This window comes from Petaurus breviceps, unplaced genomic scaffold (assembly GCF_028583685.1).
Source record: "Petaurus breviceps papuanus isolate PSGF00001 unplaced genomic scaffold, PetGlider_PUasm1.0 126, whole genome shotgun sequence".
NCBI classification, from domain to species: Eukaryota; Metazoa; Chordata; class Mammalia; order Diprotodontia; family Petauridae; genus Petaurus; species Petaurus breviceps.
Window position 1 is genome coordinate 12186865 of NW_027185655.1, and position 17551 is coordinate 12204415.

The window sequence follows — 17551 nt, forward strand, 5'->3', positions numbered from 1 at the left end:
TGAAATTATAATTTCATGTTGTTCAATATGGACTACAAACCAAGACAAAGAAGAAAATTTTGATTATGTATTTTTTTTTCAGTTTTTTACACAAGCAAAATCAATGCAATATAGGGGGCAGCTAGGTGGCACAGTGAATAGAGCACTGGCCCTAGAGTCAGGAGGACCTGAGTTCAAATCAGGCCTCAGATGCTCGACACATTTACTATCCATGTGACCTTGGGTAAGTCACTTAACCCCAACTGCCCTCCAAAAAGAAAAAAAAATCAATGCAATATGAATTAGAAAGGAAACAAAAATTAAACTGGGAAGATAACTTTAAGATATCTGTTAAAGTTCTAATAGCCAAGATATTTAGAAAATCGATGCAAATATCAAGGACGAGAGCCTTTCTCTAACAGATAAAGAAGTCAAGTACAACCTCAAATACCAGCTATGTGGCCTTGGGAAAATCACTTAACCCTTTTTGCCTCAGTTTCCTCTTCTATCAAATGAACTAGAGAAGGGACTGGCATTCTTCTCTAGCATCTTTGCAAAAAAAATAATAACCCCAAATGGGGTCCCAAAGAATCAAATAAACTGAAATGAATCAACAATCAAGAGATATAAATGGCCAGTTTTAAAATGATGAAATGAAAGCAATCCACAAACTTGTAATAATACTAAAAATTACTAATGAGAGAAATGCACTTAGTCTATGGACCAAGATTACTAAAGATGAAAATATGATTGTGGGAGGGACTTTGGGAAAATAGACACACCAATGCAATTTTGGTGGGGCCTGTGAATTGGTCCAACTAGCCATTTGGTGCTATATCCCAAATATCACCAAATCGTTCAAGCCCTTTGACCCAGGGACACCTCTCCGGGCCACAGACATGCCTATATATCGCCAAAGTATCAAAGACAAAAGAAAAGGTTCCACATGCACAAAAAATACTTAGTGTTTGTTGTTGTAGCAAAGAACCGGTAACAAATTGTGTTTTGCAGTGTCCGCTCTGCATCTGCTGTTCGGCCTTTCACCAGACAAGATGCTTCACACAGTTTAAGTTCCTCGCCTCTACTCTCATCACCATGCTTCTGACTCAAGCTTTGTCTTACACCAGCTCTCTCAGCCTCCTCGCCTCTCTGATTGGAGGGCTGGCAGGTAGAAGACTAGACTCTTCCCAATGCCTTCCTTTATAGAGGGCATAAACTGGACTCTGTATCTGCTGCTCTGCCAGATTTTAGCTCCACTGGCCAAGGATGTCCCCAAGCCAGGTACCCCCTGCCTTCCCTTCCTTCTGCTCCCCATTTCTCTGCCTTCTTGTATGTGTTGTCTCCCCACATTGGACCGTGAGCTCCTTTGGGACAGAGACTGTTTTTTTTTTTTCTTTAGTAATCATATCCCCAGCTCTTAATGCACATTCTGGCATTCCGTAGATACTTAATAAATATTTATTTATTTGGATTCTATTGGTAAAAGTGGCACCAATCAATAGAGAAATGGATTGACAAATCATGGTGCCTGAATGTAATGAAATACTACTGCATCATAATACATGTCAAAAGGGATGTATTTAGAGAAACTGGGAGGACTTGTGAGACCAGATGCAGCGTGAAATGAGGAATAAGAAGTCAGTTTCCACAATAATGCCCCCAAAAAGTAACTTTTGAAAGATTTCAGAAGTCTCCATCAAAGCAATGAACAATCATGACTTCATCGGAATGTTGGAGTGCAGACACAGAAGAAAAAAGAATGGGGATCAATATGAAAAATATGAACTTTCAAAAAACCAAGCAGTATTAATAAACAATCTCTTTTGCTCTCCTTTGTATGCTGAAATGCCTGTGATGGCTAATGTTTTAAGTTAACAACAACAACAAAAAAGAGAATTTTTTAGTTGAATGGCCTGAACTTCAATTAGCAATTTCCACCCTTCTCTGACTCCTCATCTCCCTCCTATTGCTGAAAATCAAATAACACAAAATGTTCCCGGGGCAAGTGTGCTAACTACATGTTTAAATGCTACTATCAATGCAAGGCGGGAAGCAAAGGGCTGGGTGTGTGAGAATGAGCTCACTCTTTGAGTGATCCCCTGGACATGTCTTCTGGTTGCTTCTCATTTCAACGAATTATTTCTATTAACTAGATACCAAGCCTGGAAGGGTGTTGTCAGCTCTAGAGAGCAAAGCCCCAAGTGGCCCCATATGAATTCTATCTCTAAGGACAGTTGAAAAACTGTGAAAGTTCCGTGATTTTACCAGCAGAAATATCTTAATAATTTCAAAGTGTTAATGTAATTATTAAAAATAAGAATATTTATAAATGTTGCCAGTAATTAAGCAATAGGGCAACATCATAGTTATATATATTTTTTTATTAGACCATTTTTTTCTCTTTCCTACAACACTATACATGACCAGAGTCCCATGATGTTTTTCAGGAATTATCCTATTTAAACAATTTCTATTATGCCAACCAAAGTATGTCTTATTTTTCTCCATGTATTTAGTTAGCAGTGTAGATTGCTGATACTAGTTACTTTGGAAAATAAACATGAGAAAGAGAGGATTCTGGGATGATGGCAGTGTAGGTCAGAAAATTCCAAACTCTCTCCCAGACATTGTCCCAGAAAACAGATAAAACAACACCTTAAGGCAAATAAAGTGCGTGTAAAAATAAATAAGAATAGGAGCATGATAGGGGTCTGTCTTCCTGGGACAGTTTGAGATCAGAAGGGAAATCTCTGGACCAGGTTTGGTCCCAGTAAAGAGTAAACCACCACCACTCCCCCCCCCCCCCCAGGCTAGGGGCCACTTTAACAACCAGCGGCCAGCCCTAGCTGGGAGGCTGCCTCTGCCTCAGCCACAGGAACTTTTACCCCAGGGATAGTGAGGGGAGTTGGGGTCTGACCTGGGGAAGATCCAGGGAACCTCTGCTGACCAGGAAAGCCAGACCCAGCTGTGCTTCATAGAGTAGTGGGGTGAGAAGGAACCAGAAGCCCCAGGTGAATGCAGAAGCAGTGGGGTGGGGCAGGATGCCATGGCTGTGGGCACTTACAGGAGGTTTGAGGTTACCTTTAGTTCTAGGCAAGGGGGAAGAAGTGAAGATCTGGGACAAGAGGCACCATTTCCCATCCCTCAAGGTTAGAGATGATTACAAAAATTAAGCTATTAACAAAAAAAAAATGCATCCAACCACAGAAAGCTATCATGGGAATAGAGAAGATCCAGGTTCCCCTTCAGAGAATATTGGAACAAAGAAACCCCCAAAGAATAATGTCAAATGGTCACCTGCCCAAAAAGAATTCATAGGAGGTCTTTAAAAAGAATTTAACAATCAAATGACAGAGATGGAGTGAAAACTAAAAAAAAAAATCAGAATAATCCAAGAAAAACAAGATTATGAAAGAAAGGTAACCAATTAGAAAAAGGAGATTCAGAATCTTAAGGAAGAAAATAACTTGAAAATTAGAACTGGGCAAGGCAAGGTCAGTGAAATTCTAAGAAATTAAGAAATAATTAAACAATATATGAATAATGAAAAGAATAGAAGAGAAAGTGAAACATAAGAAAAACAAAAGATCTAGAGAATAGATCCAGAAGAGAAAAAATAAACATAATCAGACTAACTGAAAGCTATGATCAAAGAAAGAATCTTGATACAATAATACAAGAAATGGGAATAGAAGGATATGGGAAGGATCACTAGAGAGGAGGGTGAGGGAATAGGTCATGGGGGGCTATAGAAGGACGTTTAGATTTATGGCAATGCAAGGCTAGGGGAAGGATCCTTGGAGGGGAATAGACAAGTAATAGCAGGGCAAGGTAGTGGGCAGAAGTAAAATAGAGGAGGCAGGAGGGATAGGAAAGGAAAGATTTGTGTAAGTATAAAAACAAAGATCTGGAGCAGAATTTGTTGGGGAAGAAAATGTCTATATGTAGGTATATATGCATATGTGTATGTTTATAGCTATAAAGAAACCTATCAGCACTGAACTGTGTATGGGGGGGAACAAAGTAAAAAAATGTACAGCAGAGAGCAAAAAAAAAAAAAAAAAAACTTAGAAGGAAATAAATATGAACAGCCCACAACACAACATGGAGTATTTATCATACAGATTTTTTTTTTTTTTGGCTTTTTTGGAGCGGGGGGAAGGCAGGGCAACTAGGGTTACATGACTTGCCCAAGGTCAAACAGCTAGTAAGTGTGTCAAGTGTCTCAGGCCAAATTTGAATTCAGGTCTTCCTCACTCCAGGCCCAGAGTTCTTATCCATTGACCACCTTGCTTCCTCCAGTTAAAAATCTTACTATAGTTTAAATCCAAACTCGAACACTGTCTAGTTGTGTGATCCTGCACAAGTCACTTAACCTCAGTCTGGCTCAGTGTTCTCATCTGTATCTCCCTCCCAGGGTGGTGTGAGATAAAGTTTCTAAATATTTGAAAATCTTAAAGCACTATAAAAGCACTAGCTATTATTGCTATTATATAAGTAAGTTACATTTTGCATCCATGTAAATTAGGCGCAGTGGATCAGACACTGGCATCAGCGTCAGGAGACCAAATCTTGGTTCCATCACCTGCTACCTTTGTGGCTTGAGACCTGTTTCTTCATCTCTCCAGGTCTCAGTTCTTCACCTGTGAAAAGACATGGTTGAACTAGGTGACCACTTACGGTCTGTTGCAACTCAAAATCTATAATCCCGTAAACATGTGTTTTCTGTCTTTTAACATTTTTGAGGTTTGTTATGAATCAACCACATCCTTGTTTGTCCTTTTGCAAAGGGTGGAATTTAGGAGAATGCTGATAAATGTTATGCTTCAGGTTTAAAAGATCCTAGACGATGTAGAAATTCATATTATCCTAAAATGACATAGTTCTTGAGAGTAACAAAGACCCTGGGGTGAGAAATAGAGATTCTTAGGTGCTCATTAGTTTCTTTATTAAAAATTCCTCCATGTATCTTAGGCAAAAGTTTGGAGACTTTTAATATTGAATTTGGAAGAAATTTTGTTATATTGAATTTGGAAGAAATTGTTATTAGAATTAAATTCCTGGCCCTATCTGTGGAGCCTGAACAATTCTAAATATATACATTTTCTTTCTCTTAGTTGGGTAGAGAAGATGACCTTGTTAAAAATCATCCCTGGTTGGGCTGTTTTGCATACAGGGATCCTTTAAAATCAGATACCTTTAAGATTACTACTGTGAAGTTGAATCATGGTGAATTTGGTTTTAAGCAGTAAAGTTTTCATTTATGTATGCATTCAACAAACTCTATTTATTTATTTTTGGAGGGCAATTGGGGTTAAGCGACTTGCCCAGTCACACAGCTAGTTTGTGTGTGTGTGTGTGTGTGTGGGTGGGTGGGTGTGTGTGTTAAGTGTCTGAGGCCGGATTTGAACTCACGTCCTCCTGACTCCAGGGCCAGGGCTCTATTCACTGCGCTAGCTGCCCCTCAACAAACTTTTTAAATCACATTTCCTGCTTTATGTGTATTTCAATTACACAAATTTTATAAGAAATGCACATTCCAAAAAAAAACGCTTATGTTAACTTTACTGTACAGTACTGTGCTCTCTGTCTCTGTCTCTCTCCATCTCTCCTTCTGCTCCTACCTCTTGGCTCTGAGCTCAGCAGCCTCCCCACTCCTCCACAAAAAACAAAAAAAAACAAACCTACACACAAAATCAAATAACCTAAAAAAACTCTTCCTAGTGAAAGCAGAAAAACTTAAACACCCCTCCCCACCACCACCATTGCCACCAGATTTGGGGCTTGGTTTGAAACCTCCAGCACTGAGAGAGGACACCTTTGCCCCACTCTGCCCATGTGTCTGACCCTTTCATCTATCTTCTATCCATCCACCCTCCCCTGACCCCTATGTGTTCTCATTTCTCTGTCCCTGACCCCCAACAGTTAGCCAGCCCTCCCCTCCAAGGGCACATGGCCCCCTTCTGTCTCTCTCCTTCCTTCCCTCCCTCTCTTCAGCAGGTAAATGTGCATTATATAAAAATCACTTTACATGAAAGTACAGTCTATTTATGTAAAGTGAGAACTGTACCATGTATAATAAGGACAGTGTAACATAATTGACAGAGATTTGCTTGGATTGAAGGGGATCTGAATTCAAGTCCTGACTCAGGACATATATTTCTTGTTGTTTGTACTTCATTCTCAGAGGACCAATGATATCAGGAGGATGTTGTCTTGACTTTAAAGTGTTTTGGGATTAAGTGAAGCAGGGGTGTGCAAAGTCTCACTCTCTCCACTAGAATCATCAACGTCCAGTGGCAATACATAGTTTAAGACATCTTTTGATGGCCCAGGCTGCAGTGAGAGACCTTGACTTTTCTAAGCTAACATCATTCCCGGGTGTCAGTTTGCTTGAAGCAACACTCATTCAATAATTAAAGATCGGGTAAGAATTGAGGCAAAAGGGACTAGTTTGCCTTCTTGAAAGAATCAGTCTGGGAGGGGAAGACCCTTAGAGTTTCTGACCAGAACAGAAACAATTGCTATTTACACTAACTGAAACATGGGAGCCCAAACAATGAACAGGGGAGGCTTGGGCTGGAACCTGTTATTGGCCAATCAGGGAGAGCCAGAGTGATTTGGGCTTAAAGGTGGCTCCATGGGGGACACTGCACAAGAATCCATCAGTCTTGTGCCTGTTTATTTGTGCTTCTGTGTCTGTATCTTTTTGTGTTTCTGTGTTACAAAAGAGTAAGCTAACTTCTAAAAAATAAGTATGGGCATTGTTGTGCGTGCATCGTTTTTGAAGAGGACCTAGGACATCATGGGAAAGCTAGTGGGTTAGATTTAAGTGAGGCCGAGTTGCATAAAGCTGTCCACAATGGGCTTTAACAAAGCCTGGTTTTTCAGAGCTATATTTCAAGAAATTACAAATGAAAATTACCTTAGGCAAAATGTGTGTGATTAGGAGCAAATCATTTAACTACTTAGTACCCTAAACAATTCTCTAAGACTAATAGAGAGGCTGCCTGCTTCTATTGATAAAGTGAATTTCAGCAGGTATTCCCCACAACAATGAAATTAAGGTTCTAGATTTAAACAACTAGTGCAATACATTATGCTAGATGCCAGAGAAGAAGATTTTGCACTGTGTATTAAATCATAGATGTAAAAGGAGATGCAAGGACTCTCAGAGGCCATCTGGTCCAACCCCATCATGTTACAGATGGGGAAGTGAGCCCCAGAGGCCTTCAGTGGTTTCCTTGCTCAAAGTCACGAAGAAAATAAGCAGAAAACTTCAAATCCAAAAACATTGAAAAGCAGATGTTTATGACAAGGATTCTAATAAGTAAAATTTAACAAATCCAAGTATATCGAAGTATTTGACAATTATATTCTCTCTTGTCGATCACTACTAGAGTGACCTTGAAAAGGACTGGGACACTGAAGCCTTTTGAGAGGCAGAAAATCATGCGGCTGTTGGAGTTTGGTGAAACAGAAAAGGGAGCAGCCATCCTTGGGAGAAATAGCTCCATGACTTCACTTGCATCCTGTAGCAGGACTTTGTGGTCCAGGAGCACCACCTGCTGTCAGAAAAACCACAGTGCCCCAAATCACATAAGAAAAAAACTGAAAGTCGGAAAAATATTTGAAACACATTATATAACACCTTTATATGGCTGAAACTAGAGCTTCTCATCCACATATATTTTGCAAAAATTTCTGGAGCTGTTTAAACAGACTGTACAAGAATAGTTTCCCTTGAGGATGCAATTATCTCCAAAGCAGTTTTCATCTTGCCCAAGGACCATGACCCTCAATTAGAAGCTTTCTGTTCTTGCTTTTTGGATTCAAAGCCCTCCCACTAACTGTCACCCGACTCAATCACTTCTTGATGTTTCCCTTCCTGACCCCTCCACTGTAAGCAGGTTCCTCCTCTTTCTGTCTTCTCTACAGATTTCCATTTTCTTGACTCTATGCATTTGAACATATCTTTCCCTCCTCTTCCTTTTCTATGTCATTTCAAGTGTCTCACCCTTTTTCACCATTTGACTTCATTTCATTTCCTCTAAGAAGCCGTTCTTGTAAATGGCAAGGCCAGGAGGAAAGCACAATCTTGGTGTCCTTGGACTTAGCTTTAATTTCTGTCGGGTCTTTCTTCCCCTCCCATTTATCTGCACCAGAGATAAAAAGAATCTATCTTTTTTTTTAAAAAAATGGGGGCTATCAGTCCCAGAAAAATCTGACGGCTTTATAAAAGAGAAATGAAAAGATATTGTAGCCATCATATCGATCTCTTTGCATCTGGGACCAGCCCTGGAATCACACTGGGTTGTGACAGATGGACCTTTCATAATATCTTGCTTGGAACCTTACTTCCTGGTTAACACTTCAAAACCATACTGCCTGCTTGACAATAGCTAATAGCCAATAAACATGTGTTAAGCACCCGCTGTGTTTTCCATTCAGAACAGAGATCTGGTGAAACTAGAGGCTTTTAGCTAAGAGGCAGCCAGGAAGTATGGTTGGGCACTAGGGGAACAAGTCCCAGATCCAACATGGAGGACGTTGATACTGTTGAACAGGTGCCAGATGTAAGCTCTGTCTCCTACACTCCACTGTTTCTATTTTTGCTATAAAGCTGCCATAAATATCTTTTGTATTATGGGTCCTTTTCCTCTTTTTTTATTTCTTTGGGGGTACAAGTACAGTAATGACTTCACTGGGTCAAAGAGGTATATGCAGTTTAACAACTTTCTGGGCAGACTTCCAAATTGCTCTCCAGCATGGCTTCATGAATTCACAGCTCCACCAAGAGTGCATTAATGTGACTGTTTTATTTCTCCTCCCTTCCCCTCCCCCTGCTTTCCCCCTCCCAACCCCTCTAACATTCGTCATACTCCGCTGGAATAGCAACAGGTGCCTCACGGCAGCTCTGTTTCTTGCATTCCAGAGCTAAGTTCAGATCCACTGAGAATTGTGGAGGGGACCTGTTCCTAAGCACGGTGCATTAGGGCAAGAAGCAGTGACATGCCTGAGTCTAGATTCTAATAAGGAACGGGGAGAAAAGCTGGAAGCATCTGGGTGGCCCAGTACCTAGATAAGGTCTCAGATGCAACCCCAAGACTGGTCTGAAGCCTGAGGTTGAATAACAAGGTCAATGAGTTCAGACCAAGCAAACACCTACGGAGCCTTCCAGCTAGCTGACTGGGGATGGAGTAAGCAGCAGAAAACAATCTAATGGAACTACACAACCAAAGGTGAGTAGTCCACAGGGGGTGCCCAAACCTGGGTCAGAAGCTTGCAAAGCTCAGACCAGTAGGACAGCAGTCACATTTCACCCGGGATCAGACAACTTTAGGCACACTGAAAGCTTGAAAGATCCCAGCCTAAAACACATGGGAGGTTATCAAAGAAGACATAACTCAATACAATACATAAAGAAAACACCAGCAGGATTCAAGACAATTCAAAACAGAAATAAGTAAGATCCAGATTCACTCCAGAAGTGAATAGAACCTGACTCTAATACAAAATCCAAATTCCAAGAGTAAGGCTGGAAGTAAGAGTAACCAACCAAAAAGAGCTATTATGGTGGCAGAGATATCCAACACGAAAACCTAGAAGAAAGGAATGTCCCCCAAACACCAACAAGCAAAACTTCAAAGAAAAATACAGCTTGGATACAAATTGAACAAGAATTTCTGGAAGAAATGAAGCAAAAGTTTGTAGGGGAAGAGTTAATTGATTAGCAGTGGAATGGATAGCCATTTTGTCTTAGACAAACTGACTTTTTAAACAACAACAAAACAAATTCTTAAAAAATAGATTTGGAAAACTGACTTACCTCTCTCCCAATAGAGTGAGAGTGAAGCAAATGGGAACTCATGGAGATCTACTAGTTCTACTCTTAGTAGCATTGAACAGCTCTTACAATGCTATCCATGTGGCTCCTGCTTAGCCCATTTCTTGTCTGGTTGTTATCCTTCATGGACTTCTTTGCCATTTGGGCACCAGTGTTAGTTTCTTTTCCATCTAATTAATGTGTTTGTCTCTAGTTCCATAGTCTCCTCTCAATGGTCCCTTACTTGAAGCTGGGGGTTAGTACTTGTTAGAACTTGTTCTATCTTAGCCTAGATTTTAAGAATCCAAGATGACCCCACTGCAATGAGGCTTTGGGGTAGACCTTAATAGACGACTGGTTCCATACTTTTGTATGTTACAGTATTTTTTGACTTTTACCCTTTAGTCTTTTTTTCAGTGAATTAAGGGAAATAAGCAGTGGACCTCAACCCTTGACATCTAGGGAGAAAATCCTTAATTTGCAAAGTACTCTTATGCACATTAATTCATATGGTCCTTACAACAACCCTGAAAGGCAAGCATTACAAGTGCTCTAAAACTGAGTCTTGGAGGCAGTAAATGGCTTGGCCCAGGGCCATGCAGCTAGTAAATGTCAAAAGTTTAAGTTTGACCCCAGAGAGGACATGATAAAATACAACCCTATTTCTTCTTTGTAGAGATGTGGGATGAGGGATGTGAAAAAAGGTGTATATGCCATCAGATGCAGTTGGTGCGTTGGTTAGTTTTGCTGAACTGATTTTTCCCCTCTTTATTATTCTGTGCTATAATGGATGGCTCACTGGGAAGGAAATATTCAAAAATGAAGGTGACAGAAAAACAAAATATATGGATAAAAATGTTGTTGGTTAATTGTGTTTCAGAAGCATTTAGGTAGAACAGAGAATGGAGATCTGGGCCTGGAATCAGGAAGACCTGAGTTCAAATCTATCTTCAGACACTTTGTGATCCTGTCAAGTCACAACCTCCTCATTTTCCTCATCTTTGCAATGGGAATAACAGCACCTACCTTCTAGGGCTGTTGTGAGAATCAAATGAAGTAATGTTTGTGAAGAACTTCACCCAGTGCCTGACATGAGTTGTTCAGTCATGTCCAACTCTTCTGACCCCATGGACCATAGCACTTCAGGCCCTTCTCTCTTCCACTCTCTCTCAAAGTCTTCCATGTTCCTGTTCATTTTTTCCATGGCAATCTCATCCTCTGCTATCCCCTTCTCTTTTTGCATTCAGTCTTTCCCAGCATTAGGGTCTTCTCCAATGAGTCCAATTTTCTCATCATGTGGACAAACTATTAAAAGTTCAGCTTCAGTATTTGACCTTCCAGTTAATAGTTTGAAATAATTTAAGTATTGACTGATTTGATGTCCTTGCTGTCCAAAGGACTCTCAAGAATCTTCTCCAACGCCACCATTTGAAAGCATCAATTCTGCAGCACTCAGCTTTCCTTATAGTCCAACTCTCACAGCCCCAATGGACTAGCTAGACTTTCCAGCTCCTGGAAAAAGCATAGCTTTGATTCTATGAACTTCTGTCATCAAGGTGATGTCTCTGCTTTTTCCTTTGCTGTCCAGATTTGCCATAGCTTTCCTTCCAAAGAACAAGCGTCTTTTAATTTCGTGACTACAGTCCTCATCTTCTTCCCCTATTGCTAGGAGTTGGTGGGGCCAGGTTCTGAGATCTTAGCTTTTTTATGTTAAGCTTCAAGCTAGTTTTTATAGTCTCTTCTATCACCCTTATCAAGAGGCTTCTTAATTTCTCTTCATTTTCAGCCATCAGAGTGGTATTGTCTGCATTTCTGATATTTCACCTGGCAACCTTAATTACAGCTTTTGATTCACCCAGTTTGGCATTTCACATGATGTTTCCTACACGTATGTTAAATAAATAAGGTGATGATATACAGCCTTGCCATGTTCCTTTTCTAATCGTAAATCAATGAGTTGTTCCAAATTTGGTTCTAAATGTTGTTTCTTGATTGGCATACAGGTTCCTTGGCAAAAAAAGTAAGATGATTTAGTACTACCAGCTCTTTGAGGACTTGCCACATTTTGTTGTGATCCACACAGTAAAAGGTTTTAGTATAGTCAATGGAGCAGAAGTAATTTGTTTTCCTTCTGGAATTCCCTTGCTTTTTCCATAATCCAGCTAATGCTGGCAATTTTTTCTCTAATTCTTCTGCCCTTCTGAAAACCAGTCTGTTCTTCTGTCAATTATCAGTTCCCATATTGCTGAAGTTTAGCTTGCAGAATCTTAAGCATCTTGCTGGTGTGTGAAATGAGTACAATTATTGGTAATTTGAGCATTCCTTGACATTGCCCTTCTTTAAGATTGGGATGTAAACTGATGTTTTCCATTCCAGTGGGCAGTGTTGTTTTCCAAATTTGCAACACTTGAACATCATCTTTTAGGATTTTAAGTATCTCAGATGGAATTCCATCACCTCCAACTAGCATTATTGTTAGCAATGCTTCCTAAGACCCACTTGACTTCATTCTCCAGGATGTCTAGTTCTAGATCAGTGACCACACCCATCCTGTGATGTTAACATCTTTCTTGAATAGTTGTGGGGTTTTTTTGTGACCTCACACAAAGTAAGTGTTTAATGAATGCTTCTTTCCTTTCCTTTAAAAATAAGTCAGAGTGAGGTACCTGACCCCAGATCTTCCCAGTTTCTAGGGTCACCACTGATTCCACTAGATTGCTTTTTAGCATCCTGTCTCCTGCTCCCATTCCTGCTTCTTTGTACAAGGGGTCCACCATGCCTGAAATGCACTCTATCTCTTACCTCTGTCTCTAAGAAACCCCAGCTTTCTATAATTCTTAATTCAGGCACCTTATTCTCCAGGAAAACTTTTTAAATCTTCCTAGTTGTTGGCAATCTCCCTCAAATAATTTTCTATTTACTTCCCTTTCCCAGAAAGAGCACTGGTTTTGGAGTCAAAGTCCATCAGTCAGTCAATAAACATTTGTTAAGGTTAGGCCTGGTGCTAAGTGCTGGGAATAAAAATATAAGGGAAAAGAAAGATAATTCCTACCCTCAAGAAGGTTATATTCTAATTGGAAAGAGCACAGATAAAAAGAAACTGAAAAGGGAGGAAGGTACCCACCTATCTGTCCTTGTGGAGACTGGAGAATGAAGGAGAGGGACATAAATCACGAGGGCCAGAGTTCTGTCTAGATTCTGTCCTATACTTAGCTTTTATCCTTGGCCCATTTGCCTAACCTCCATTGGTCTCATTTTCTTCATATGTAAAATGAGTGACCTATAAACTCCCTTCCAGATTTAAAAATCCCTGATCCCATGTTCCCTTAGTAAAGTAGCAGGAATGCTGGGATTTGAAAGCAGAGGAGCTACATCTGAGTCCCAGCTATGTCCTTTACTGTCTATGTGAATTTGAACAAATTCATCAACCCCATTGGGCCTCAGTGATCTCATCTGTAAAATTATATAATTATAAAATATAAATTTTCCTAAATGAAATATGAAAATTTTTGTAAAATTTTACTGAATGTCCCCCTAACCTTCCTTCTTCCTCTAAATTTATGGCCCCCACTGGAATATAAGTTCCTTAAAGGTAGGGACTGATTTTGGTCTTTGTTTTTGTAATTTGCTGTTGTTGTTTTTAGCATTTCTCTTCATTTTGCTTAGTACCTTGCCCTGTATTAGATGGTTATAATTGTTTATTAAATTAAATTGAATTGAATAGTAATCCCACCAGAAGCCAAGTATAGATTAAGTAATGACAAAAAAAGGGGAGGGCATCAATAGAGATAGATTTAGGTTGATAGTTGGTGATTTAGGAACAATTAAAGTAGAGATAGGCTTTGTGGTTTCCTGTCAAGTTCCCATAGTCTGGAATATTCTGCCTCCTCTTTTTCCTTCTGAATTTCTACATAGCCTTTAAGCCATCAAAGGCCATCTCCTCCAGGAAGTCTGTGCTGATTTCCCTAGCCAGTAGTGACCTTCCCTCTCTTGGAACACTTTGATTTTACCTTTCTAATGAATTTATTGCATATTTTAGAGCATTGCATAATTGTCTGAGTACATTCATTCCTCCATTTGTTGGAGTCAAAGTTCAAGAGGTTTGAGACCATATCATATCTGAACTTTGTATCTGCCCCACGAGGTAACACAATACAGGTATGCGGAAAAAGCTTAATAAGCATCTGTTGAATTGAATGAAATGGTCAGATTCGGGTGTTTGATCCATTCTTAATAACTAACAGAATATGGAAGCAGCTCTGTGGGTCAGTGGAGAGAGTGCTGGATCTGGAGTCAGGAACACCTGAATTAAAATCGTAACTTAGACTAGCTCTGTGAGCTTAGGCAAGTCACTTACCCTCTACCTCAAGTTTTCTCAACTGTAAGTGGAGATAATAATAACACCTACCTTCCGGATTTGTAAGGATCCAATGAGATGATATTCAAAAAGTGTTTAGCACAGTTCCTGGCACATAGTAGGAATTATATAAATGCTAGCTATTATTATTATTATTATTATTATTATTACTGTTACTACTAATAATATCTACCTAGTAGGAATTAAAATATCTGGGCATGTTTTTTTCCCCTTACACTTATATTATCCATAATACTCTTTACAGTATGGAATTATAGAGCTGGCTATATGATGGACAATACTTATGAGTAATTTCCCTATATGTGAAAGAAATGTTATAAATGCTACTGATTCTTACTTGACCATTGGCCATTTCCACATATTTTTAAAAAGAGCGTTCACGACTTAATATTATGATATTAAGTAATTTGTCGTGTCAATAATTATATACAAGTCCCCTTTGTTGTTATTGCCCTTAACTCATTTCTCTTAACTTTGGTGACAAATTTATATTTAAAATTCTCTTATTGATGATAGAAGTGATATCATGTCCAAACTATTTTTAAAGTTCATAATGTTATTTTTAATCAAGTTATTATATTCAAAATATTATTGTGAATAATGCCTAGATTTTAATACTACTTTTTTTTAGGTGACTAATTAAAAGTAATTTGTTGCAAAGTCAAAATTATTTATATAGCCTGGTGCTTGTGTGTGTGTGTGTCTGTGCGTTCGTGCTAACCCAATTTAATATCATGTGTAATCTTGTACTAGGTGCTAACATTTCAAGGGCTTTTAAAAGCAATTAAAATTCTAAAATATCTATTGAGAAGCTTTCCAGCAGCTGTGTTATATTATTTTCACATGTGTTGTAAGAACTCAGAGTATGGTACAGCAGAAAGAATCTTGCATTTGCAGTCAAGGAGATCAAAGTTCAAATTCTCTCTGCAAATTAGTATGATAGATTGAGAATGGGGAGGGAAATTAATCCTGTCCCCTCATTTCAAAGATGAGGAAATTGAAGTCCAGGCATATTACCCTTGCTAATATCACCAAGTTAGTAAAAGTAAAAATTAGGATTCAAACCCGAGATCTCTCTGACTTCAAATCCAGTATTTTGACTTTATTGAGTAAGTTAAAGCATGCACCAAATCAGTGTGTGATCATGGACAAATTAACATCTCCCAGTGTCATCTGGAAAATGAGGTTTTGAGACTAGCTGATGATTTCTGAGGTCCCTTCCAGCTCTGATTCTCTGATGCTACAAAATCAAAATCAAGACAATCCTATTAAAGTCATAAATTTGAAAACAAAAATTTCCATATAAATTTCATTTCAGCATCCTTTAAGCTCACCAGAATCTATATGGCAATAGAACCTTCAGAGAGCCAATGAGATACGAAGGAAAGAACCCTTTTTAGACATTGGAAGACTCAGGTTCTCTGTCCTTTACCTACAGCCAAACAAGGTGGCTTTGTCAAGCAAAACGGGTCACGCAATCCCTCTTGAGTCTGGAGGGTGAAAGGGAAAGCTGACTTCCTCCTATGTCTAGAAAAATCACTCTCCTCTCCCTTCCCTTGGGTCCAGCTGTCCTAGAATCTCACTCCTCTTCTGGGACATAGCTGTCCTTTTACACCTTCTATATTCAGCCTTCCAGGAAATGGAGAAAACCATCTAGCTTTGCTTACTTTCTTCTGGGGCTATATTGGCTCACATTATAAAATAAAGCCTTGGTCGTAGCTTCTTTCCTTGGCATAGTCTACTGCCTGATTTCTGACTCTATGCTATTGGCTCAGAAATTCATCCCCCACTTACTAGTCCATCAGCATCTGAAACGGCAGTCCACTCCCCGCTTTTTCCGCTTGTCTCTAGAGCGGAACAAATGAAAGGTTGAAGAAGTATTTAAAATATAACAAATCGGCTTTGTATTATTAGCCAGCGTTGTATCAACCTCAGAAACTAAACATTTAAAGGGGAAAGGAAAACACTACCAAATCCCTAGCTGTCCTTTTCAATGGAAGCGTCACAGTTTTTTTTTTTTTTTTAATGGTATCATTTGGCTTCCCCCTGGAGAGAGGGGAAAGGTGGGGAAGAACACATCCCTAACACCTGCGCCTGACCAGCCGTGCCAAACTTAAAATTTCATCCAGGCCAGCGGCCAAACTTAAAATCACCCTCCTAGCTTCCTCCCCAGGATTCTTTGTTGCCACCTTCCTAGACTTCTGCAAAGGACATTGAAAGACCAAACTGCGAGGGGCTGTATTTGTACTTTATTACGGAATATTTCCCCTTAAATTCCGGAAGCATCCTTTCATTTTAGCTTTGCTTGTATCTCTCGCTCTGTTCTCCGTTTTTCCGACCTCTGAGATGACAGGCTCATTAATGAACTTGGGACAACAAAATATCTAACCTTAGGCTTCATGGAACGTGAAGTAAGGGTCAGAATGTAGGAAGGTGCAGTTCATTCTAGAACCTCTAAGAAAAATTAGAAAAGGAAACGGTGAGACCACTTAGGGACCAGGGGAAGCAGCGAGTACCTGGGGAGGATCACTTTCCCCCAGGTGAGTAAAAGGGCCCGAGGAGAGCGGGGCTAATTTAGCTCCCTCCAGGATCCAGGTTGCTAGGGACGCCGCGCCCTTAGTAACCACTATGGACAATGAAGAAGGGGTATCGGCAGTGGACAATATAGTCACCCAGTTTAACACTTACGAAGATTTTTTGGACTCGCAGATTACCACACTGGACCTCTATTACCTGGAGGTAAGTGAAGGGCTGGACCACCCGCTGGAGAAGCCTGCCGGGCTCTGTCAACATCCCGGGGATGGACTAGTCCAGCCTGCTTCACCCCCAGTGCAGAGAAGCACAGCCACGCGTGCACCGTGCAGCGAGTCAGCGCAGGGACCTATGCATCCTCTAATAGAGGGTGTAGCCAGGGTGTCTTGTGATTTGGGGGTGGCGATTCGGAGGGGGGAGGGGCGCAGCATTCCCTTCCCTCTTCCCCTTTCCCTCCCCGGGATCTTGGCTCCTTATCTTTTCCCAGCCCAGCAAATGGCAGTCCACTCCAGTAATCCCTGGGGTTTGTCTTTTGTGGAGGCAAGTCATAGAATTATAGACTTGGAGATGGGAGGAGCCCCAGAGACCATCTAGTACAAACCCTTTATTCAACAGATGAGAAAATGTCACCCAAGTAGTAAATGTGTGAGGCAGGGTCTGAACTTGATTCTCTGACGCCAGAGCCCATACTCTTTAAAGAGAGATCAATCAATAAGTAGTTTTTTAAAGAATCTACTATGTAGTACAAGTTATATAATAAATAGGTTTTTGGGGTGCAAAGCTTATGTATTACAGAGGTCCGAACTGGGGTGAGGGAACAAAGCTTCCGCAAAGAG

The 17551-nt window shown here is 40.1% G+C and overlaps 1 protein-coding gene across 4 annotated transcripts in view; it reads left to right on the plus strand.

The window, feature by feature from the left end:
- Positions 1-17551, plus strand: part of CFAP299 (cilia and flagella associated protein 299) — a 470324-nt gene that overhangs the window by 40314 nt on the left and 412459 nt on the right. Inside the window, exon 1 of one of the 4 annotated variants that reach the window (XM_069092964.1) lies at positions 16239-16922. The exons of 1 other annotated variant lie outside the window; for it this stretch is intronic. In XM_069092964.1, the coding sequence (XP_068949065.1) occupies positions 16812-16922 (111 nt within the window). In that variant the 5' untranslated portion in view covers positions 16239-16811. Of the gene's footprint in view, positions 1-16238; positions 16923-17551 lie in introns of those variants that run through there. 2 more of the 4 variants (XM_069092954.1, XM_069092973.1) reach the window with 2 other exon arrangements.